Source organism: Mycteria americana, chromosome 3 (genome assembly GCF_035582795.1).
Source record: "Mycteria americana isolate JAX WOST 10 ecotype Jacksonville Zoo and Gardens chromosome 3, USCA_MyAme_1.0, whole genome shotgun sequence".
Lineage (NCBI taxonomy): Eukaryota > Metazoa > Chordata > Aves > Ciconiiformes > Ciconiidae > Mycteria > Mycteria americana.
In genome coordinates, this window is record NC_134367.1 from 130,602,363 (window position 1) to 130,627,613 (window position 25,251).

The 25,251-nt window shown below is 37.0% G+C and overlaps 1 protein-coding gene across 1 annotated transcript; it reads left to right on the top strand.

Moving 5' to 3' along the window:
• The first annotated feature begins 4,029 nt into the window (after positions 1-4,029).
• Positions 4,030-24,844, top strand: PNPT1 (polyribonucleotide nucleotidyltransferase 1). Its single transcript, XM_075496988.1, has 29 exons — positions 4,030-4,245; positions 4,968-5,028; positions 5,341-5,415; positions 6,263-6,368; positions 7,461-7,510; positions 8,008-8,071; positions 8,158-8,205; positions 8,915-9,028; positions 9,295-9,481; positions 9,998-10,049; positions 10,365-10,422; positions 10,578-10,674; positions 10,769-10,871; positions 12,112-12,182; positions 13,675-13,711; positions 14,477-14,543; positions 14,659-14,748; positions 15,625-15,678; positions 15,784-15,890; positions 16,574-16,645; positions 16,743-16,806; positions 18,429-18,512; positions 18,997-19,080; positions 21,126-21,232; positions 21,318-21,373; positions 21,942-22,020; positions 22,456-22,503; positions 22,856-23,014; positions 23,808-24,844. The coding sequence occupies exons 1-28, from the start codon at positions 4,061-4,063 to the stop codon at positions 23,009-23,011; spliced, it is 2,376 nt and encodes a 791-aa protein (XP_075353103.1). The 5' UTR covers positions 4,030-4,060; the 3' UTR covers positions 23,012-23,014; positions 23,808-24,844.
• Positions 24,845-25,251: the final 407 nt, after the last annotated feature.

Below are 25,251 nucleotides of genomic sequence, written 5' to 3' on the forward strand. Positions count from 1 at the left end.
CATGTACCATAGTGTCCTTCTGAACAGAGCAAGAAAGTGGGTAAAATGGTGGCAGTCGCAGCTACTGATACTGCAACATAGGAAAAGGGTCTGGTGGCAGTCGGGGGAGCTGTTCTGGGGGGGGACATGCCTCATATTGCAGCATGATGGGAACAACCTCCCCCACAGAAAGAGATTTTGACCTCTGGGCTCCCTCTCTGTGGGGTTTGCTATGAGGGTAGCCTGGCTAACCCAACCTCAAGGCTACTGGGAGAGAAAAGCCTGCTTGGGTGATCTCTCATTTCTGGGTGGAGAAAGATTTTGGGAGGGGTTCTCGTCCTAGACATTGTTCCAAAGAGAATGCGTACAAATTTTAATTAGCATTTTCAGCATGCCCTTAGGACTTTGGATGGATACATTTTCAATAAAATAGCAAAGAGAAATCTATCTCCACATGTGCTGTCACCAGAGCTGAGATTAGCCCTTATTTATGATTGCTGAACATCTGTGGGTAGGGCGTTCACGGCAGAGGTCCCTTGGCTCCGGAGCTTGTTTTTTCTCTGATGAGGAGTCCAAATGTGCTGGTCTTCAGAGCATGGTGCATGGAGCATCTATTTGCCACATTCGGTCTTGTTTTAGGAAGACAATAATAGGAAATACAGTTAGTAAAGTGTGATCTCCCCACGTGAGACCTGAATAAGAGTATCTGTGGAAGTTAATTATAGAAAGTGATCTCGTCAGCATGGTGCCCTACATGCGGAGTGCAGTGTTGTATAGTATGAAAAGATCAAGCATCTGTGTTAAACAGGACTGTAAAAACACCTTTTCAGTATTTTTTGCTGACTGAAATGTTGGTGGGTGGTTCACGAGCCGTAGTTTTGAAGTTCCAGTGCAAAACAGGTTTATTCTCGGTTTACTGGCATCTGCTGCGCATAAGCAGAAGTTTGCAAGAAAAACATGTCTCTTATCCTAATTCCAAGCTAGATGGGGGAAATGTGAATGAGGAAATTAAAGTGACATGTGTTCTTGGGTGGTGTTTATTATTATTATATATCATTAAACTGAATATGGATCTGGGTGGAGAAAAACACCAGAGAAAAAATTTCATTGAGAGAGATAAAGTGCAAATCTTGCTGAATAAATGAATAATATTTTTTTCTTTTTCATGAGGTTAAACATGAATTTTGTTTGCTGCCTAGTATCTTGAACTAAATCTGAGTTCTTGTATCTTTTTTCTGTTATAGTGGTACGGCCATAACATGTTAGCCCATGACAGTTATGAAGCACGTACACTTAAGGCTTCTCATTTTGGTGAGTGTGGAAAAAGCTATCTAATAATTTTGGTTTAAGTCAAAAGATCTATTTTCAATGCTCACTGCTGTTTGTGAACTGTTTAACTCTTCTAATGCATGTTCAAATGGAAAAAATAACAAGGTTAATCATTATTTTTAAAAGCATTATCTGAAAAACATTTTTTATGTTTATTCTGGACTTTTTTTACAACCATACATAGTCTCAGCTATAGAATTCATTCTTTGGTACAAGTAATGTGGATGAATGGCTTTTTTAAAGTTGAAGCACATATTTTGCATGGCTGCTTCTCAAGAGTTTAAAAGTTATGTCATTCTCTAAGATCTCAGAACAATATCAGAATACAAGTTATGACTGTGTAATATTGCTGATGACAGAAGTCAGGAGAACAGAATGTCACGGTTTCTTTTACATAGAAATTACTGAGACAATTTGACATATCATTTGACATATCATCAATTTGACAATATCAGACATTTGGAGCTAATGCAAAAGTGGTTGTTGTATGCTGGTTACTGCTGACAGCAAAAGTGTTCAAGAAAAACACTTTTCACACTAATTCTGTGTGGTTTTGTCCTTTGTGGTGAATGGACAGTGCCTGTTAGAAAGATCTTCACTTCCAGATCACTTCTAAGTCATCCTTACATATCCCTCTACACCTTTGTTATGCTTCTTTCTAAATTCTGCAACACCAGGCTGTTCAGCCTCAACATACATATATTGCTTTGTGTTTGTCCTCCATGAAATGCTACCCTGCTGTCTCATCTCTGCTTGTCACTTGTATCACGTAATTCTCTGCTTTAAGTATGTTGGCTTCCCCAATTGAATTTAAGCTTTAAAAGCCCTAAGTAACCACCTTCTGTGCTTAACAGAAGACAAGATTTGTGTTGCTCATGTCTCTTGTATTATATGAATGCTTCCAACCACTCCTTTATCACTCTTACGAAATCAATTTGAAATTTGAACAGTTATTTGCCATGAGCTAGAGAATAGCAATTTTAATGAGTAATAATGACATAAAAATCTTTCCAAACAGTCCTCTGTCAGCAGCAAAGCAAATGTGAATTCAGGCAAACACGGTGAACATTCTTGCTTTGCCACCTAACATATTTTTGTACCAAATAAAACTGCACCAATGAATTCTGAATCTGGATAAAGTTAACAGTCCTTTTGCCCAGGCCAAATCCTAAGTTTCTGAATCACTCGTCTTCTTTCTCTCTTCTGTGTCTTGCCAAAAAGATAAGAAACATGTTGGCACACAAGAAAAATTATTACTTGGACTGTTCTCCCAGCCAATGAATCTGTTTTCTATAAATGCAGCTTTAACAGAAAAATCCCATTAAGTAAACAGAAAAATTAGTAAACAGCAAGCAATATCAAAATAGCATTAGAATCAAACTAGTAATAAATGGTATTAATTTTTTTATTAAATAGCCCTCAAATTTAAATTGTTAACTCCAGGTGACAGATGAGTTTAAGATGAAGTGTGACAGTTTGTAGTAATTTAATCCTGCACAGATCTCACTGTTGGGGTGATCAGATCTCCATGATCACATTACTGTTCATTCATGCTCACAGACATAAATAATAATAAAGTAATTACTAATCACTTTTGCATTATACAACTGAGAAATAATCTGTCTGAGGAATAATTAATGTATGAACAAAACCACTGTCCTGTAAGCATAACATTCTGTTGTGCTCTGCGCGTGTAACAGCACAACAAATATTTTTACTGGCAAGCCTTTGTGATAAGCAATAACAACTGTTGAGATCCTCCTCTTGCACTTTAAAAATATTTTTACATTCCTAGCTTAAAAGAGTGCTAAGGACCACTATTCTTGCCTTACTGAGGAGAAAAGCGAGGAATGGCATGGTGGAGTGACCCCTTCAGTTACTTGAGATGAGCATGACCTTGAAGTTTGGTGTGAGTCTCTTGACACTGTTGCCATGCACCAATTGCCAGACCCTGCTATGGGATCTATGGTTAATATGCTGTAATATTCATTACTAAAAAGATTCAGAGGGCTTAATTATAATTCTTTATTTTGAAGTGTGTGTGTGGTGGGATGTACTATAGTTTTGAAGACAAAAGGCACAGAACAAAGTCTTCTGGGCAAAAGAATTCCAAATGTATTTTTCCTTTCAAGTGTGAGTTCAAGCCGGCACTGACTCATTCAGCCATGCTTCGAAAGGAAGGGCCCTGAATTTTTGACTGACTGTGTAACATGTAATAACTTTTCCACACCAGGCCTTGCAGCTGCTGTTGCTCAGCAGCGATACCAGGCCGAAGGCAGTGCCTACTGAGCCTGGGGCAGCCAAACAAGGCTGCACGGGTGCGGCGGTGCCACAAAGTCTCCTGAGGCACCAACGGTGGGAGGGAGGCCGCAGCCCTGGTGCAGAAGTCCTCTCCCTCAGTATGGGCCCCTGTTTGGGCTGGTGGCCCCCAAATTTTAGTTTGAGCTGCCTCTAAAGCCGTCTCGTATCCAGGGGCCGCCACGGAGCTTTTTCCGCCACTTTTTACCTCAGACTTCTCAGCAGGGCCCCGCTCAGGGCCCCGGAGCCACCGCGTTCCCGTGCTCTCCGCTGCCTGACCCTCCTCGCCTGCCGTGGCCGGCGGGGCTCCGCCAGGGGGCGGACTCGAAACGAAACCGGTATGAGAGCCAATCCGCTTTGAGCTTACTGCGCGGCAGCCCGCCCCCCCGCCGCCTCCGGGAGCCAATCGGGTGGCGGCTGCGGTTGGGGTTGCCTTTTCCTACCCACCGGCGCGATGGCCGCCGCCACGAGTTGTCGCCGCGCCGCGCTCGGCGGTTTGGCCGTTGGCGGCGGGGTCGCGGCGCGATGGCGGCGGCGGCTGCTGCCGCCGGACGGCTGTGTGCTGCGGTTGGCCCCCGTCCGTGGCGCTGCGGCGGAGCCCGGGCCCTCCCGGACGGTGACGGTGGAGGTGGGGGGCAGGTGAGGGGCTCTCCACGCCCTGAGGGAGCGGGGGAGCAGCGGGGAGGCGTTGCGGGTGTTCCCCGCTCCCTGAGCATGGGCTGCGGCGCTGACTGAGGAGTGGCTTTCGGTGCCGGCTCTAGGCAGGGGGCCAGCAGCCCCCACGGCCCCGCAGTCAGTAGAGAGAGCTGTCCGGGGTGGTGGGTTAAGCAAACGTGAGGAGAAATTGCCGCTGGCATTCTTGCGTGCTGTTCGTCATTCGCAGTGGGTGAAGAGCCAGTGTATTTCCCTCTCTTTCCTGTACGTTTTGCAGCTGTGGTGGGAAAAGGCATTTTGTGGGTGTGCAGGCAGTTCCCCTTTTCTCCTGAGGGTGCAGCAGGTGTGTACTTGTGTTTTCTAGTGGCAAGACTCTAAAACCCAACTTGAACAGGTGGGTGAGTCGTCTTCCAGTGCGAGCAAAGCGTTTTGCCTCAAAGGCCAAGGTGTAACTTTAGGTGACATCTGAGGTGGCTGCAAGTCTTTGCTTTAAGGTGAAAGAAGCAGGACATTTGAGGCAAAAGCATGTTAAAGTAAGGGGATTTGGTCACTTATGGTCAAAGAGTTTCAATTTCCATATCTAATGAGGATTTTTGTCTTTAATATGAAGCGTGGGCAACATTCTGTATGGTAGGTGCTGTAGAGGAATGCAGAAATTACTGGAAAATTTATTTTAATTCACTGTGATAACATATTCTTTCCAATAGAAAGATGGAACTGTCTTCTGGAAAACTGGCTAGGTTTGCTGATGGATCTGCTGTTGTTCAGGTAAAAAAAAAAAGCTTTAAATTTGTGCAACTTCAAAATTTCTGGATCTGAACAGCCATTATTAGGATATCAGAGCCTATTAAAGGGATATAGAGCCTCAAGTAGCAATTTAATCCCTAATGAATGTACAGCTGTGTTTTGTAGGAAAAAAATTTGTTTGAAAAGCAAAAATAATGTTCTGCAGCATGGATTTGTGCGGTTTCTTTTTGCAAAGAATATTTTGGAGTTTTAGTTTGTGAATAAGTTTAGGACTTCAGGCAATATTTTGGTTGCAGGTAACTTCAAAAAAAATTTTTTTTTTTCTTAATCCAGCTAGGTGACACAGCGGTAATGGTCACAGCAGTCAGTAAAACTAAGCCTTCTGCATCTCAGTTTATGCCATTAGTGGTAAGTACTAATGACAGAATTAGTTCTGTGATAATCAGTGGTAGTCTTAGCAGTAGTAATCACTAAATAGTCGAGTTCAAGGTGCTGGGGGGAATGAGGAATGCGAGTAGCAGACTACAGACCTTGGACTTCAGAATAGCAGTCTGTGATAAAATGACTAGACCTATGGGCAAGGGATGTGCAGTGGATGTTGTCTACCTTGACTTTAGCAAGGCTTTCCACAAAAGCCTTGTGAACTTTGTCTGCCACAATATCCACGTTCAGACATTATATTTTAGGTGTGTGGAAAACTGGTTGGATTATGAGGCTCGAAGTGTTGTGGTTCTGAAGGGTTAATGATTCGTGTTCTACCTTGAGGCTGAGTCGTAGTGAGTTCCTCAGGGGGTCTGTCCTGGGTCACAGCCTGTTTCATACTTGTATCGGTGACGTGGAGTTCCTGCTCGTCAAGTTTGCAGATGATGCCAGACTTGGGGGGGTGCAGATGATATGCGCAGAAGCAGGGCTGCCATCCAGAGGGACCAGGGGCTGGAGGAATGGGCCGACAAGAACCTTATGAAATTCTATAAAGATAACCACAAAGTTCTGAACTTGTGATGCATTAGTGCCCTGCAACAGTTCAGGCTGGGGACTGACTGGCTGGGTAGTCCATATTTGATATAGAATGGGAGGGTCCCTTTGGGCATCAGGACAGAGCCTTGAGTAATGTAATCTGAGTTCAGAGTTGACCTGGCTCTGAGCAGGAAATGGGACTGTATAGCTTCTGAGGTGTCCCCTCCAACCTGATAGATTCTGTGCCTCTGAAACCAGTATTCTGTTGTGTTTAGAAATCCTGTTTTGTTTTTAAAAGGTTGACTATCGCCAGAAAGCCGCTGCAGCAGGAAGAATTCCTACAAACTATCTAAGAAGAGAACTTGGTTCCACTGATAAAGAAATTCTTACAAGCAGAGTAATAGGTAGGCTGAAACATTTTATTTACAATGTATGTTAAATATTTTGTAATAGCCTCATGAATGTTTGAAAAGATAGTAATTTATAACTGCTGTTTGCAGAGTTGATTGTTTCTGCAGTAATGTCAGAAGAAAACAAACTTGTTGTTTCTTGTTTATCAGTACTGATTTTTAAAATAGTATATCAACTGGGGCTGTGTGCATATTCCTTTATATATATGCCTGGATCTTGAGAAGTCTTGTTGTCACCTTTGTTGATATTATTGTATCTAAGATCTCATCTTAACTGCAGAGATGTTACCTCTGCACTCACACATCTCTCTGGAGAGGTGGAAGAGACAACCAAGCTAAACTCTGAAATACAAAGAGGCAGACTTACTGATTGGTGTATACTCATTCTCTCCCTCTTGATCCTGCTTGAAAAGTCATCTCCGTCATGGCTATCTCCATTAATGTATAAGATAATGCCTTGAAATTCAACATTTATATAAAGCTGATGTCAAATACATCAGCTCCTTAAGACGGCAATGAAAAGAATTAGGAGAGGGAACAGCCTATAAGGCCTGGGCTGCTACACAGAGTCCTAAACACTTCAGACTGAAATAAAATTAAGAGGAAATCTACGCATCATGGAAATAATGCAATATTTGCATATTTGCATAAAATATTTGCATAAAATATTTGCATAAAAGCACATACGTGCTTTTGTTACTTTTCTTTGTTTAAGGACTATGTCCCTTCATTGAAGATATTTTTGGTGAAATACAACGTAATAGATTACTTGTACCCTAAAATGTGCCCTTTTTCTATGCTGAAAAAGCACAGAAGACTTTTTCAATGTTTTTACCTTGTGTTACCTGACAGTGGATATGCTGACCCAAATGCCTCTTATTTTACTCTGAGTGCTATTGACATTTTAGAGTTGATTATATTTCATGCTAAATTTCCTTCTGAGTTCTCTGCCTGTTCTCTTCTTTTTTGTTTGTTTGAGTCTTTAATTTGAACCATTTTGTCAGTTTCTTGTGGGGTTATTACAAGACAAAGTGAATACTGACTACTGAAAACCAAATACTTAGACTTTGAATGTTTCTTTTGCAGATCGGTCAATCAGACCACTCTTTCCAGTAGGCTACTTTTATGATACACAGGTAGGTCACACTCACTGTCCTTAACTATAGCTACCTTCAGAATGGAAAACTTGGGTAGGTCCAATGAAAATTTCACATGATACAGGCACTATTTTAAGAAAAGCAGTATTCATTAGCATCCAGGAGGAGTTTACACTTCGAAAAACAATCTGATAGTGTAATGCTGCTTTTTAGTTTGTCATCTCCTTGTCTTAAATTATTTTTATTACATGCTAGTTTCCAAATTTTGTTGTAGAGATACAGGAACAAAATTCAAGTATCCTCTGTACAACAGAGGAAAGAAAGACTTAACAGTATATGTTATATGATATGATACAATATTATACATTAGTGGTTTTTTGTGAGCTTTCTAGTTTAAATACTTGAACAGATTTTCATTTGCAGTATAAGCTTGTGTAAATATGTGGTATGTTTTGTTTTATTGTCCTTAGCTTTGTATTGACAGCTAATAAAAATGTATAGGTCAAAATTATTCATTGTCTTTTATCTTATGCCAGATCCTTTGTAATCTTTTAGCAGTAGATGGTGTCAATGATCCTGATGTTCTGGCAATTAATGGAGGTAAGAGGACTGTCAAAAATTACTGCTTCTGTGTGATTTAATATGATTTGTTGTTTCTAATACAGATTTTTCTCTCTTCATTCTAGCTTCTGCAGCACTTGCATTATCTGATATCCCATGGAATGGTCCTATTGGTAAGTAAATATTTTGAAATGACAGGTGATTTGAACGTAATAGAAGACTTAGACCACAGTTCATGCTTTCTTTTTTAACAAAAATCTGAATCTGAAGTTCACTACCTTTTGTTTCAAGTATTGAAAGTAATTTTACAATGGATAGGATTATTGCACTTAAAAGCATTATTTTTCCTGGACTAAATATACTTCTGTAAGGATTTATAGTCGAGAAATAGTATAGTATAGAGACCAATAACTCAGTTTTTTCTTTAGAGAAACTTAGTCTTGAAAAGCATTGTTTAGAAAATAGCTGGATAAGAATACTTTTTCTCCAGGAACTCAAGAAGAGCTTTATTTCATTGTGAATATTTTATGGGAAGAGAAATGATCTAGCCAAGAACAAATATGTAGCTGTATTTTCCTTTCACCTGCCTTTTTTCTAGAAAATACGTGCTCAAATGTCTAAAAAAACCCAATGGACTTACAGCCTTGTGTATAATGCTACTTGGCATTATATGCCCTACCCAGTAATACTATCCAAAAGAAATTCAAGAATAGATAATTTTGCCTTACAGATTTGTTCTTTATATATAGCTAACTTGCTAATATTTTAAAATGAATCCATAGCTTTAATTATTGTTTTTAGAGGTATAATTTTCAAAGTAAAATGATGCCTTAAAGAACTTCCTTATTATAACAATAATAATTTTCTGGAGTTTCTTTGTAGGTGCAGTAAGGGTAGGACTGGTTGATGGAGAAACTATTATCAATCCAACTCGGAAACAGATGTCTTCTAGTGCGTTAAATTTAGTTGTTGCTGGAGCTCCTCAAAGTCAAGTTGGTAAGTAGGTTAATGATTAATATCTGTTGCGTGTTTGAAAATCAAGTAGGTGCCTCTTTGCAGGTATTTTCCTAATTTTTGAAATTTGTATTTTTACACAATAGTAGGAATAAACAACAGTGATAGGTTAGGTAACTTTTGGTTAGGTAAAGTAAATTCCATTATATTTATGCAGTTTAATGTTAATCTGTATTTCCTCAGTTGAGTTAGATTGCTGTTGAACAATAAAATAGTAATTTACTTAATTTTTAACTTTCCATTGATAGTTATGTTGGAAGCAACTGCTGAGAATATATTGCAACAAGACTTCTGTCATGCCATCAAAGTAGGGGTGAAACATACCCAGCAAATAATTCAGGGAATTCAACAACTAGTGAAAGAACGAGGTGTTGTCAAGAGAACTGTTCAGAAGTTATTTGTTGCTCCTGAAGAGATTGTGGAATGTGCAAAGAAGTAAGTTCAGAACAAATTATTTTGATCTAAATTCTGTTAAATGACTCAAAATACGTACTTAATGATTATTTAATTTGATGAGCTCTGACCAGATAGTTTGGAGGTTTTGTTTAACAAAATAGCATGTTTTGAACGTTCAAAATTACTTGCTGCGTTTTCCATAGAAACTTAGGAACATGGCCTTCGGCTTTCTTGTTTTACACTTACTAAGAAGGATAGGGCAAAACAAGTATCCTGAAAACCCAGTGAAAGTATTATAAGTTAAAATGCAACTCTTGTGGAATGGTAACAAGAGGAGTCAGATATGTTGGCTTGTATGAGCTTTGCTGTGGCAGTGATAACTAATTTCAGAGAGGTGGCAGGAGAGCAGGCAGGAAGGACAGCTGGATGTTTATAAATGTCAGTCTGGTGCTTTCATACTGCTAATGAAAGCAAACATTTAGTCCTCAAAAGAAACTAATTATATAAGTGGTTTTTAAGCTGTGTTTTTAAAAACTCTTTCTTTTCTTCCAAAAGGCTTGCTTTTAACAAGATCTATGCAGTATTCACTGATTCTAGCCACGATAAAGTAAGTAATAAAGTCAACCATGGTGTAATTATTTTTTAATTAATACCATAATAAAGCTGTAGTAAGATTTAGTTTCTTTAATGTAAATAGAAACTCCTCTCCTCCTCTGCATATATTTGCAATAGTAATAATAAATTGTTCTGTAAATTCTTATCTACCAGGATATGTTTGCAGTACATATTATTGATCTTTGTGTGACAATCCTATTCCTTATTCCTTGAGTTTCACAGAATTTTAAAACAAAAACCCAACCACCTGAACTTCTTCTGTTATTCTGCCCTGTAGAGTTAACTGGTTGCAAATCCTGTGTTCTAGATTTCTAGAGATGAAGCAATTAACAAAATAAGGCTTGAAACAGAAGAACAGCTGAAAGGTATTACTTTCTGCTTTCTTAATATTTAGAGAATGCTTAAATGGAGCTAGCAGTACTTAGAGTTACAGTGTGCTTTTTGTTGGCCAAGCTATTTTAGTAAAAGTTCTATAAAATTCATTTTCCAACTTCAGATGCAATTTCTTTTTTATACCCAGAAAAATTTCCAGAGGCTGAGCCTTATGAAATCATGGAATCTTTCAATGTGGTTTCAAAGGATATTTTTAGAAATCTTGTTCTGAATGAATATAGAAGGTAAGCATATCAAGCTCCTTGTGAATAATGTTTGTCAACTTTTTATCCAAGACTATAGTTTCATTGATCTCATAATTTCTGCTTGTAACCTTAGGTGTGACGGGAGAGATTTGACTTCCCTCCGAGATATTAAATGTGAAGTGAACATGTTTAAAATGCTTCATGGATCAGCCTTATTTCAGAGAGGTCAAACACAGGTATTATCTTTAAACATCAGAAATTGTAAATTAATTTGTCAAAAGCTGAAAGATTTGTATCTTTCATTTAAATGCAAGGTTTCATTTTTCTTCACCTTCAAGTAGTAACAACTAGAAAACAGTTTAGATTTGCTTAAAATATGAGTCCGTTAAGACAGTAGACAGATCCTGGCTCCTTGCTACATGAACAGTACAGATGTTAGGATAACATTCTAAGCATATATGCCAAGGAAGAGTGTGGTGAGCATTACTGTGTCTTCAGACTTTCTGAAGAGTGTCTAGTAACCAAAGTTAGATGCTGTAAGGATTCTCCTTGTTCAGTTCACGTTGGCAGAATTGCAGCATCTTTGGTTGGTTGGGTTTTGTCTTGCAGGGAGGTGATTTGAGAAGAAAGCTTTCCAGTTCAGGATGGCTTAAATTAAAATTGGTTGTTAATAAGTCCAAAATCATATCTTTTTCATCCCTCTGTGTAGACTTGTTGAAACAAAAGCTTTTCATGTAAAATATAATCCTGTTCATTTTTAGAAAATGGCTGACTCCATTAATGGGGTCATTGGTATATGTAGGATAGTGCTAAATTGTGCACGTCATGAGAAATCTTTTAAAAGGAACTTCATATGTAACCTGGACTAAATAGGGAAATTGTACAAAAAAATCACATTCATGAGATTTTTTTTTTTTCCCCTCCTCTTTGCCAAAAGCGCCAGATGTTGGGTCGATTGAATTAAGATTGTACGCAAGATTTGGTCTCCTATATTTTTATAGCTCATTTTCCTAGAAGGCTGTCAGCCATTGATCTGACTTATTACAGGGTACATGGGTAGCTGCAAACAGTGATTTACTCCTCAGTGTTGTCCCCTCTTATCCCACTAAAAATAACATATGCTGCAAGTCCACATGATAAAAAGGCTTGCTCTTCTGCATAACATTGTGGCTGCATCTGGCCCTGGCTCTTAAACAAAGTAGTTCGGTCTTGTAGTGAACAAACTGTTCTAGGCTCCTACCAGCTTAAGAAGCATCAAATTAGTATTTTTAAATGTGATCACTTGGAAGATTGTATAATCTTTACAGATTATGAATAAGTTTGTGCAATGAAGGGGAAAACAAGTTGGCGGAAGTGGTAGGTGATGGCATCATATTTGTTGCTGAAATCATTCTTTTTGATTCTTCATAACCAGTAAAAGTTGTGAAACATGGAAATGTTTGAGCCATTTATTTACCATCTGTCTCTTTACTCTAGGTTCTCTGTACAGTTACATTTGACTCAATAGAATCAAGTGTAAAATCAGATCTTATCTCGACAGCAGTGAGGTATGTATCTTTTGGTGATTTGTCTGGTAATAAAAGAGGGTGAGCATTTAAGCACATTTGATAAAAGTTCCTTGAACTTTGATATATGTGTATATATATATGTATTCATTAGGACTGAAAAATGTGTAAAATCAGGCTTTGAAGTGACCTATTTTCAAGAGATCTTGGCAGCTGTTTTTTGTTAAGATGACATTAATTCCATAGACCTGCATTTGAAATTGGAGAGTATTACAAGCAACATCCAGTCTGGTTTTCAGAGGAAGAAAGTAGCAAATTACTCTTGAATCTCTAAAACTGTGTCCATATATCAAGTCTCTTCAAATAAAACGATTGATGAAAGTTGATTCTCTCTTTGTTCCAAGTATTCATCATCACACTTGGAACTTGATATGTATTCTACTCATTTAATCTATTTCTCACAGGTTTTGAAGTTTTGCTCAATAGGTTGGATGCACATAGCCCATGAAGTGCTGTTCTGTTTGTCAAGTTTAGTTCAAATGGAAAAAAATTAAAAAGCACGTAATTGGGGGGGTGGGGTGTCCCCCAACTGAATCAGCATATCTAAATATTCTCATTTTGTCTCAAAATAAAAACGTTCAGAGGGTGAAAACATTTGCGTTCTTTTTTTAATGGAGTAAGGAAAATTTAACTTGTGATGTAGCAAGCAAGTCCTTGTGCTGTTAACATTTTATTGCTGAGGGCTAACTTGTTGGGGAGGGGAAACTCCTTCCCTTTAAAGCTGCGGTTTGGTGATCTCATCCCACCAGTGTGGGAGCTTTTACATTTTCATGTGTCAGCTTTGCTTTAGTTAATTTTTTTTGGCCTGGAGGTGTTTGTCCATATTCTGTAATTTTGGTATTCTTGGAAATTAGTTTGTGTTAAATAATAGCTTTTAATTAGTAGTCATTAGGTTGCTTCATGAATGAGAGAATGCCTCTATGAAACTACAGGCAAGTCTTGACTTGAAGCAACTTTATGGATTAACTTCTTTGTATTTATTGCTAAAAGTCAAGTCTTGTGGTACTTAAGTAACTTTTTTGAGCGCAGATTTGTTTTATTTAATCAAGACCTGTTTTGTGGTGACGGAGATTTTCAGTTTTCCTTCTGAGTGCTTACATTTCCTAGTCCTTACTGCAGCATGTACAGTAAGATGCTGATGTTCTTGAAGTTTGAGGGTTTTTTTTCCTTCCTTCAGACACACCGAAACCAGCATAAGGAACTGATAGGGCCTATTCTGTTCTAAACAGCTCAGAAAACTGTTTTCATGATGATGATTAACACATGAGGTTTTATCTTTGTAGACTATGCTTTTTAATTTGTTTATTACATAGAAAACCTTAGGAAAAATGTGGGTGGTCCGCAAATCTATTGATTTGTTGTTTTTTCTGGGTCTATTTGTAAGCATAACTGAATATAACCGTAGGTATTACCTATTGTATGTAAGACATGTTTGGTTGCTCTTTTTTGACATGATCTTGTTTTTAATTAATAGTGGGATAAAAGATAAAAACTTCATGCTGCATTATGAGGTGAGAGTTTTACTGTGTCACAGCTTTCTGCATGATTCACAGAAGGGCTTAATGTCTTGCTTTTAAAGGTGAAATTGATCACTTCCAAGGATATAAATTATCTCTAGATTTGCTAAAATTTATTAATTCTAATTCATATGTGAATTTATACTGCAGTTTATGAACAAAAGTGCTGGTTTCCTAAAAAGCACTGGATAACTTGTAAATTGCCATTTTATATGGCCTTTTTAATATCTTAACATTAGGTTAGCTCTTTAAGAATGGGTTGTTACTGAAAGCAGGATTAACCTGCTCTATTATTTTTAGTAAACTCTATTAATACGTTCAGCTGACATACTACACCAATAGTAAATAAGTGCTTTTACATCTTGGATCTCTCTCAGCCTTTGGAACTTGCCCAAAGTATTTTGTACAGGCAACAGGCATATCTTGTTCTATTATCTGTATGACAGAAACAAGATTTCTGATATGTTGTTTGACAAGTTTAATTGGAGTAAGCTTGTTGTGTTGTTTTTCAACTACCTTGCAACTGCTTTACTCTCTTTTGTTCTGTGGAAGTAAAACACTTATTAAACACTACCTAAACTGGTCCTGGTTTGCAAACTAAGTGACTGATAGAAGTAATGTGTTGGTTTGATTTTTTTTTAAATTAGTTTTTACCTTGAGATGCACCAAAATGTCAAATAACTTTTTTCTACATTTATGTTTTAAAATGGAGAAAAAATACTAATTAATTTTCTATATATACATTTTTTTACTTCGTAGTTTCCTCCTTATGCAACTAATGAGATTGGCAAAGTTACTGGTATGAACAGAAGAGAACTTGGACATGGTAAGTTCAGACTAGAGAAGTCCCATGCTGTAAGTTTTACTATTTTGTCTGATTGTTTTTATTTATGGATCACTTGGTGGTTTTTTTTTTGTTTTTTTTTTTTTTTTTTAAACAGGTGCACTGGCAGAAAGAGCTTTGAAGCCAATTATTCCCCAGGATTTCCCATTCACAATACGAGTTACTTCTGAAGTCTTAGAGTCAAATGGTATTATGATTTTCTTATTTTTAACCTGGTGCTAGAGACTAAATTTGGTTCTTAAAAAAGCTTGAGTTTGATAAACTTGAGTTGTAGGCATTTTAGGTAATAGATTTCATTTTTAACCTTCTTAATCTTGATAGCTCTATTACCTGAAGTACTTAAAATGAAAAGGATCTATATGGTCATGAACAATGGACCTTTCTTTCAATTTATATAACAGCACAGTATCAGTATGAGATGTAAACATAAATTCTGAGTTTAATAAAATGGTATTTGGGGGCATTTTTATGCCACAGTGAGGAAAATAAATCAGCATGTATATCAGCCCGTTCTTCAGTGTTTAATCACAGCTGGTACCCTCACTGACTTAGAGGTAACTTCTCCTGGCTGTCTGTGTGTGTTCTTTCCCATCTCCCCAGTTTGGGAGAGAGCTACCCATTTCAGCTTTCTGCAGATTCCCCTGTGTGGCAAGAACCTCCCTGAGGTCCACCTCCTATTTCCTAGCACTGTAGTTGAGATTAGGTGGCTGGGAGAAGGGGTTAGTGGAGAAAGGGAAGGAGTCCCATTTGCAGCTTCCTGCAAAACCCACAGATTCCTTGTCTAGAATATTAAATATTAATCATGATGCTTGTTGAGCTTTTTTGGTATCAGTATCATGAAAGATTCAAACTATATTACCCATTTCTTGTTAAAACTTTTCTGCTACAGAAAATTTCTAATTGTGATTATTTACTGTAGTATGTGTGTTGCTGCACAGTATTTTCTAGCTAGCAGTGAGTTAAGTTTCAAACTGTCATTGAAGAATATCACTAGCAAGTTTTGTTTCAGACACTGCTGACCAATGTTTAATACTTTCTTTTGCCCTGTATTCTAACTCTGCAGGGTCCTCTTCAATGGCTTCTGCATGTGGTGGAAGTTTAGCGTTAATGGATGCAGGTACAAAATATGGCACTTATAAGCGTAAACTACATATGATAATGTGTTCTAGGATTTGGAAATGACCAAAAGTTATAAAAATGTGGGTTTATTTACCACTATTAGGAGTTCCGGTATCAAGTGCAGTGGCAGGTGTAGCAATAGGTCTCATTACCAAATGCAGTCTGGAAAAAGGAGATATTGAGGACTATCGTTTGCTGACAGACATCCTGGTGAGTGTTTCTAGCGTTGTTGTTTTTATTGCTGCTTAATTCTGTAAAATACCCTCTATGGCCTTCTTGTGTAATCTTTTACCCAGTTAATTCTGGAACATACACTACTGGAAATATTGAATAGTTTTGTCTTCTCTGTTTTGTCTCCCAAACTCCTCCCTTATTTCGAAAAATCTCTCTGAAATGTGCAGTCATGTTTCTTATTTTTTTGTAATTACTCAATTATTTCTTTTAAGCTTTCATAAGCTCTCTGTTTCCAATGAATTTTGTCTTTTGTCTTGGGAGAAATAGATTAATAATTCTTGAATGCATTAGTTTACTGAAAAACACAATATATTGGATGGAGAATGAGCACTTGGCAAAGTTGCTGGGGTGGGAAAAATGCACTTTATCATGCTGCTGCTTCCTGTGGCAGCCGCTAGTGGATAGTACAAAATCATCTGTGGATCTGTTGTTCAGAAACTAGTCCATGAACTCCCTTAATTTATAAGGAGAGAAAGCAACAGTGTTAATACTGAACAGCAAAATAAGGCTGAAGAAAAACATGCAAGTCTCAGAAGTAATTCCAAGTCTGCAGAACTACTTTGTGGCTTATTGAAACAAAGAATATACTTTTAGTAAAATGAGACTTGACACTGGGATAAAGTTACTCCAGTTTGCTTTCTTTCTGTCTATGCTGGTAGGGAATTGAAGATTACTATGGTGATATGGATTTCAAGATGGCGGGTACTAATAAAGGAATAACTGCCTTGCAGGTATTGTAACATTAAATCTTCCTAAAATGGAACTCTGAGAATGTATCTAAAAAAGCTTTCCTTACATATTGATGTAACTTAAATCTTTTCATATTAGGTTGATCTAAAACTGCCAGGAATACCAATAAAAATTGTAATGGAAGCTATTCAGCAAGCTACAAGTAGGTCCATATTTGTATTTGCACCCATTTTATGATATTAAATGATAAATTGTATTAAATTCTAAGTTTTATGAAACTAATTATTAATTTTTTTTTCTCATTGTGGAAAAAAGCTGCTATCTTCAAAAAACTGGTCTGGTTTGGGTGTTGTCTGTTATACTTCAATATAGGCACTTCATACAAAATAAATAGCTTTTTGTGTCAGGGGAGAGCATTCAATCTCCAAAAATCCAGGTCCTTCCCACCACACTTAAGTTTCATACTATTGTATGTAGTGTCAGTGAAAGTGTCTGCTGCTCCTGGAGGTTACTTTTTATTAAAACAGGACAAAAATGCTGTGATACCGCAGTCACCAGTTCAGTACAATGGATTACTTCTTTTGAAAAATTGCAATAAAATTAGTGGCATAGCAAAGTGGGGAGGGAGGGAACTTATACAAAAAGGCAACATCAGGGTAGAGGAATATATTATGAAATATTTACATGCAGTATTTTGGATTTGACTGATGCAAGTACAGTATTACTAAGCCATGTCAGTTTATAAAATTTTTGTCATACTGTATTAAAAACCGTATGTGGTGAGTTGGGGAGAAAAAGGTTTGCTCTGTGCTGTGCAATAAATCAGTTAAAAGGGTTGTTAAAAATAAGCTCCAAACTGACTTTAAAGTAACTTCAGACCAATTTTTAAATGTGTCTTGAGCAGCGAGTTCTTAAAACTTAAGTAAAAGTCTGTCATCTCAGGTAGTTCATGGTTAAGATCTAGCAGCTCAATACCCCATGAATAACACAGGTAGTAAAGGCTGAAGTGCGGCTTTGTGCACTGAAACTCTGGGTTGCTTTTGATTGGTGAAAGTTGGGAGAGGGAGGGGGCATCTGTTCTTAATTAAATGTGTAAAGTGTTACCATAACACTGAAAGGGATTTGGACTGACACACAAACATCCTATTACATGATTTTTAAAAAATCTAACAGAATAATGTTATAAAAAGAACAGCAAACTATTTCTCATTTACCATAAATTCAGCTATATTTACTATTGAAATTTACTGCTGTCTGTATTCTGACGTGTACGGCTAAAATGTTCTTGAGCCATATGAAAAACTGAAGCTACAAGCCCTAATAAGGATTTAACTAGTTATAAGAGAAAATTTTCAACTCGATTGTAGTAGCAAGATTTTTAGTAAGAAAAACCCGTATTAAAATATTAAGAACTAGTAATTCCTATTCAATGGTATATCACTTGAAGCAGCTCAGCTAAAGGTCCAGGCCAGTGTATCATAACTTAACTAATCAAAGCTACACGCTGTTGCTCTTATCAGCACTCTGATTTATTTAAATAATCCACGGAAACAGAACTGTGTGTAATGTTCTAGGCTGCATAAAATCAATAAATGTGCTGAAGGCATAGGTTTTGTGTACACAGAGCAGAATGTTGTACTGCAACAAACCCACGCAACCTGAAATGTGTTAAGTTACCATGATAAATTCTCAAGTTAGGCAGGAGGCAGATTTTATGAAAGGATGTTTATCTACTTTATAACAAAAACTGCGTACATTAATTTTAATCTTATATAAAAGTCTTTATTTTTCCTTCCTCCTCCTTTCCCCCCCTAACCCCCACAGCTGCAAAGAGGGAGATTTTGCAAATTATGAACCAAACGCTGGCAAAACCCAGACCTAACAGAAAAGAAAGTGGACCAGTTGTAGGTAATGTTAGTTGTATGTCGATTAGAATGCATATCTTTTAGAATTGTTTTTAACAATAAGCTGCTGCTTAAAACAGCTTTTTTAATGAATGTTCATTATATGTTTCTGCCCCTGCCTCTTGGCATTATTTTTTCTTTGGGTTTTTTGAGGTGAATTTTTGTTTTTTATTACCATGTGGGGCAGCACTGTACTATTTCACTGCACACCAGAAAACAGAATTAAGCTGAAGTTATGTGAAACTCTCACAAAATCAGAATGGATATAGATGTCAGTATTGGTATGGCTTAAGGTAATTTACACTCATCAAGGTATTTGTATTCTGTTTTCATTTATTTCAGTTCTTAAATGTAATTACATCAATGTTCAGCAAATAATACAAGGAGCTATAGAAGATTAAAACCTAAATGAATGTGACTTGTTTTTTGTGATAGCTTTCCAGATTATTATATTTAGCATTCCAAAGTATTTTTAAATGTTCTTTCAGAAACTATCCACGTTCCATTATCAAAAAGGTTAAGATTTGTTGGTCCTGGGGCCTATAATTTGAAAAAACTTCAAGCACAGACTGGTAAGACATTGTTCCTTCCTGTGGTAATTTATCCTAATGTGTTATTAGCTTCTCTTCTCTATACAAAAATTACTAGCGTGGTGTTTTAATTAGTAGATCTTGGTAGCACAGGTATTACTAGCACAGCTATTGCTGAATCTGAATGATATCTTTATGCCCTTTTAGAAACTCTCAGTAGCTAAACTTAAACTTCCCAAATTGTTCTGTAGACCACCTCCATAAAACTGGCATTTGTGCTTCAGCAGCAACAACCTAATAAGTAGATAGGAAGAACTATTAAGAGAAAAGGGTACTTTTTAATTTGTGCTTTATGCTGCAGACTGCCAAACAGTGTTTGCCTTTGTTTTCAGACTTGTATGTTTAGCTGTTCCAATGCTCAGTACAAACTGAGCCTGTCCTATATCTTGCTAAGAGATGCATGTGTTTTGAAGAGCTAGGTGAAGCTCCCTTCAGCTACACTTAGTTGTGTAGATTCTCTCTGTAAAAGTGCTTGCAGTTTGTCTTGCAGCAGCAATTCCCAGAAGTTTGGCGCACATGTGCTGGTGTTTTTAGGGCTTATAGAAGAGGCAATTAAAGGTTCATCTAGGTACAGCGCTGCAGATAGTGTTGAATGAAAGATGTGAAGTCAAGCAAGTCTAATCATGAATATGCTGAAGTGTAGACCAAATCGATGCAGCTTCTCTTCCTATAAACTAAAGCTTTTTTGCTGTGGTTAAGAGGGATATTGAGCTCATTCCTGCTCATCGGCTGTTTTCCTAGGATTCTGTGAAGAGCTTGTATACACTGTTAACATGCTGGCATATGTTAGAAATCTGACTTACTATCACATTGTAGGAGTGACCTGTACTGGGGCTTAAACTGGTAGCGAGTAGTGTGACCAAAATTTCCTGACCTTCTTATATTTCTTGGAAAAAATTAATTGTATTTGTTTACACAGTGGTTTGTCCTGCCTGGCCTTAAGTGCCAAATTCAAAGTTGATGCCTTTTTCGCTACCATTTCCTAAATAGGGCAACTGATGCTTTCGTTGAGATAAATGCAGACTGACAGGTCTCTTAGAATTAGGCGTATAGCCTGACATTGTGGTTGCCCTCAGAAGTGAATGAACGGAACTTGCCAAGTGTTAAGTATTTCTGAGAGGCTACACTATTAAAAACCTTTGCTCAAATGACTCAAAGCAGTGAAACTAAACAGAGCCCACCCTTACTATCTCTCCAACATGATGAAGGTAATACTCAACCAACAGTCAGCCATGGTAGCAGAGGTGAGTTTCTGCTATGATACTATTAAATACATCAGCTTTCTTTTATGAGCACTTCTTTGTAAATGCAAATTCTTTCTTTTATTGCTTAATATAGTAAAACTTGTTCACTACTTTTAGAATGCTAACATTTAAAAAGGCTGATGTCTATAGTATATCAAGCAGATGTTCTGCTTCAGCTGCTTTGGACTTGAAGCTCTTTTAATGCTCTAGCTAGCTTGATTAGTGCTTCTCAGGGGATTGGGGTGGAGAAAAGGAGGAAAAAAAAAATCACACTTCCCTTTGGTTGCAAGCCGAGGCAGTGTTGGCCAGAAAACTAGTGTAGAGGTGCAAAGGCTTACCGTGCGATCTTACTGTGTTCTGGCTCTGAAACACTTAAATTTCCATCAGCTATTAATGAAAGCTATAGTTTATTAAAAATATGTTACGAAATTCATTCGTAGAAGCTGGGATTTATTCATAAAACCGAAATTATTCGAAGAATTTTTTCTTGTCATAAAAGGATTATAATAATAATTTTGCAAATGTGAACAGTCCCATATGGAGCACAAGTTTGTCCAGGTATTTGGCAAGTGTACCTGTAACATGGTTTCCGTTCAGTTGTATGTAAAGCTGTCCAATATCTAATCTGAAGAAGAATATTTGACATGATTAGGACTCTGAGATGTTAATGAGTCTGTGCAAAATAATTTTGCTCTGTGCAAGTCTTTACTGAATGTAAATTTTCCGCTTGCTGAAACAGTAGCAATGTTCACCTAAATCCTCTCATTAAATTCTATTTCCAAGGCGTAACTGTAAGTCAGCTGGATGAAGAGACGTATTCTGTGTTTGCCCCCACACCTAGTGCAATGCATGAAGCAAGAGAATTTATCCGTGAAATCTGCAAAGATGATGTAAGGACAGACTTTTGTCGTTAGCTTTTTCAGTTTGCATTTTGTGAATTTGTGTCCTTACTGTTTTGTTTTCTTTGCCTTACAGCAGGAAGTTAATTTGGAATTTGGAGCAGTTTATACAGCCACGATAACTGAAATAAGGTATGAAAAGTGCTCTGGAGTTGAAGTAGAAATTAGTTTTACATAGCTGTATTCCTGGTACCTAAATATGATGTAAAATAACTGATTTTTAAAGGATGCCAAACTTATGCTGGTGACATTGGCACCTGCATCATTCCTGATATTTTCTGTTGAAAATATTATTCTGTTTCTTAACAAGGCTGTTTATTTTTGCTGCTTGTTTAGTTATTAGAATGTCTCTATAAATTGTAAAACTTAAGGCCTTTTTCATCTTTGTGTCTGAGAGAGATGGTGGGAATTTGCTTTTTATTTTTTTGCAAGAGAAATATTGGATTGAAATTACATGCATTTTTTGGATGTACTTATTACTGAAATATACTGCCCTGAAATAAATAATTTCTATCTACTTTCAATTAAGGAAAAAATGAGTGGACATGTTATGGTTGATACAAGATTTTAAAAAATGGAGGAGTAAAATCTTGTTTATGAGAAGTTTACTAATGCTTGCTTTGAGGTCAATAGGCAGAGTAAAATATATACAGACTTCTATCCATGTATTTTGAAATAACCATGCTGTTTTCTGTTGCAGAGATTCTGGAGTGATGGTAAAATTGTATCCAAACATGACACCAGTGTTACTTCATAATTCACAACTTGATCAAAGAAAGGTAATACATGCTTAAACAAGTATAAACTAGACACTTATATTTGGTTTTGATCAATTCTCACCAAACATAGACTGCATTAGCTGTAACACACATACTGTTTTTCTAGAGTCCATTTTCATGTTAAAAGCTGTGTTAGATTAGCAGCACCTTTTTGTTTAACCTCTGCTTGCCCTGCACTTCAAGCTGCAAACGATCTAGCTATATGCCTGCTACAATCCTGCTGTTTATGCTTTTACGCACATCACCAAATTCTTTAGATCTGCAATATCCTTTTCTATGTAACATTTGGAAACCTGTTGTTCGAAAGGTAGTGTTGAGCCACTCTGATTGTCTGAAGTTTAGCGTGAAGAATCCCTAAAAGAAGGAACTTTTATAACTAACCTTACAAAATTAATCACACTGAAATAATTTTTTCTGAAAAACACTGTGTTCTAGATTAAACATCCTAGTGCCCTGGGATTAGAAGTTGGACAAGAAATTCAGGTATTTTTTTTTTTAACTTTAAAATGCTAACAAACTGCTGTTCATATTTCAGAATTTGAGTGAATTTTTTATTTTGTGTGTATGAAGAAAATATTTTGCCATATCAGATTCCCTTTCTGTGCTGGTTAAAGGCCTGATTATTTCCAATTAGATTTATTTAGTGTCATACTCTTACTATCTAGGCACCACATTAATTTGACAGAACAATATAGGCTAAACAGTGCCTATTGTCTATGGCTTTTCTAGCATCAAATTGGGAACAAAAAAAAACCCAAACCACCATCTTTTAAGGAAAATGCTATTTCCAGCTCTTTAAGTTGATCAGTCTTGAAGTGGCTTGTTTTCTTAACAGGTTAAATACTTTGGACGTGATCCAACTGATGGTAGAATGAGGCTTTCACGTAAAATTCTACAGTCACCAGCCACAGCTGTGCTCAAAACCCTAACTGATAAAAATAGTATTGTCCTGGGAGGTACTGTTCCACAGTCATCTACGTCATCCCAGTGACAGGTAAGGCCATAGGAACGACTTAAGATGACTCAGTACTGCACTTTCTTTACACCTATTGTAAAGAATTGTATCAATCTGTTTGTTATATCATACAGTTACCGTTCAGTGGGGTGCAAATACTGCTTGCCAGTTATGTTGCAGCATGTCGTAAGTTAGCAACTGCCCTTCCATGTGCTGCGGTTGAAAAGAGCTTGATATTGTAAAATTGGTTCAAGTGCCTTGACAGTTTCAGGCATCCCAGACAGCCTACTTTCTCGAAAACAAACTTATTTGTTAACGTACAACTTCTATGTAAGCATTCCCTCTTCTCTATCTTTGCCACCATTTTTTTTAAAGAAAAAAAAAAAACTGGGTAGGAGAAGAGAAGAAGAAATAAGCTGCTTTCTTGAAAGTTTTGAGTCAATTAGTGGAGACTTCTCAGTCAATCTCAGTCACTTAATGGAATGCCCAAAGCTCTTCCCTAGAACTAGTTTTCCAGCATGTATTTGACTGTCAGTAGACTTATGCCTAAACTTTTCCCAAAACTGTTGCATATGGTTTTTTTCCTTAGGAAACTACTAGAACAGGAAGGTGTCTGATCGTAAAATCAAGAGCAGTTATACAATGAGATTGGCAAAAGGAGATGCAATGCACCACTGATAACTTAAGGCAATCTGTGGCAATCTTCTAGGAATGATTTGCAACACTAGAAGAAATGAAAATTCACTGAAGACTTTTTTATTTTAAGAAATGTTTTTGAATTTTATGCCTTGATATAATTAGTTGGTTACAGAGTATTTTCTTTCTTTTTCAGGAAAAAAGGCGTGATAGTTTGTGGAAGTACAAGCGACCTTGCTAGAATCTGTAGATGTCTTCGCAAGAATCTGCAGGTGGATGGTAGTGAATCATATTTTTAAAATAGACACTATTTATGCTTAAAGGTGATGTAGAACTTCAAAGTCTTCAAATTGATTAAAAACTCTTTTAAAATAAAAACAGAAGCAACCAATGCTCTTATCTTGTGTAGCAAGGGGGAGATGAGAATCTAAGAACATGGAATTGCATAGACTGAAGAGCAGATTACATTTCAGTGCTTAAGATTCTTCTCACTATCATCTCAAAATAAAAATGTAAGGATGAGAAGCAAGTATTTAACAATTATTTCCTGGGAGAAGGAATTATCGTGTATACTTGGTTGAGAGGCACACTTGGCCAAAGTTTTACTGGCTTTTCAGTGTACGAGATTGAAATGTTGAGCAAAACATAAAGACTTGGAAGTATCACCTTTAACATGATTGACACTGTTTCAGATAAATACATCAATAACTGTCATAGGGTTCAGACTTGCTAAAATATCTGAGCAGAAGGGGGACAAAACAAAGAACCTGGCTGAAACATCATCATTTATTATCTGGATTCATTAACACTGAATTTTAAAATACATAATTAAAACATTAGGATTAAAAAAATTGTTTTGGAATAAACAATTGATGTGATAAATCTTCCCCCTAAAACACCCTCATTAAGAGTGTCAGAATTCCTCTATTGATTATGTTCCATCAGTGGGTTCAGTGATCTCTTTTAGACTTCAAAACATTTCCCAGGGGCTCACAAGAACTACTTGTTTTTCTACTGTGAGGTACAGACTTTGAAAATCAAAGAGGTGTCCCTTCTGATGTTCACCAATTTGTATGTAGACCTAATAAGAAAATCGACTTCCCACCTGATGGCAAGTGGGCTCTGAACCTCCTGAAAGAAAAAACAAAGCACTGGGGAGAGGAGAAATGTGAATGTACAGTAAAAATTGCTCGGTTTTTTTTTTTTATTCTAAGCTAAAACATTAAAGAAGAAAGAAATGACTGGCCTGCTTCTTTGTAGTTGTCTGTCTGTCTTTCATCATGTAAGATTGAAAAAGTTTTCCTTAGCAATCTTTTCCTCTTCTTTGAGGACTGTATTGTGTTATTTTTTAGTAAGAATTCTAATGTCCTTGCTTATTATGACTTAACTTAATTGACTGATACCTGGTTTGTTACATATTCTGGATAATGTTAAGGAAATAACAGAGGCAAATGTTAAAGTCCCTAAACAGAAGCTCAAATGTTTCCATTTCTCGTAACTGTTCTCAGAAATTGACCTCCCCAATCTAAGTGGTTTTCCAAGGTTTAGCTTCTTTTATTGTAGAATAATTTCTGTAAGGCTCCTTTTTGTAGTAGAATAGATGGATGCTCTAGTTACTAAAATACTATGTAAAATACTAA

What these genes read in the sequence shown, in the direction of transcription:
- PNPT1 (XM_075496988.1), top strand. Translation starts at nt 4,061, where the DNA reads ATGGCCGCCGCCACGAGTTGTCGCCGCGCCGCGCTCGGCGGTTTGGCC. An exon ending in ATGGATCTGCTGTTGTTCAG is followed by an intron (nt 5,029 to 5,340) that starts GTAAAAAAAAAA and finishes TTCTTAATCCAG; the next exon opens with CTAGGTGACACAGCGGTAAT. An exon ending in CTCAGTTTATGCCATTAGTG is followed by an intron (nt 5,416 to 6,262) that starts GTAAGTACTAAT and finishes TGTTTTTAAAAG; the next exon opens with GTTGACTATCGCCAGAAAGC.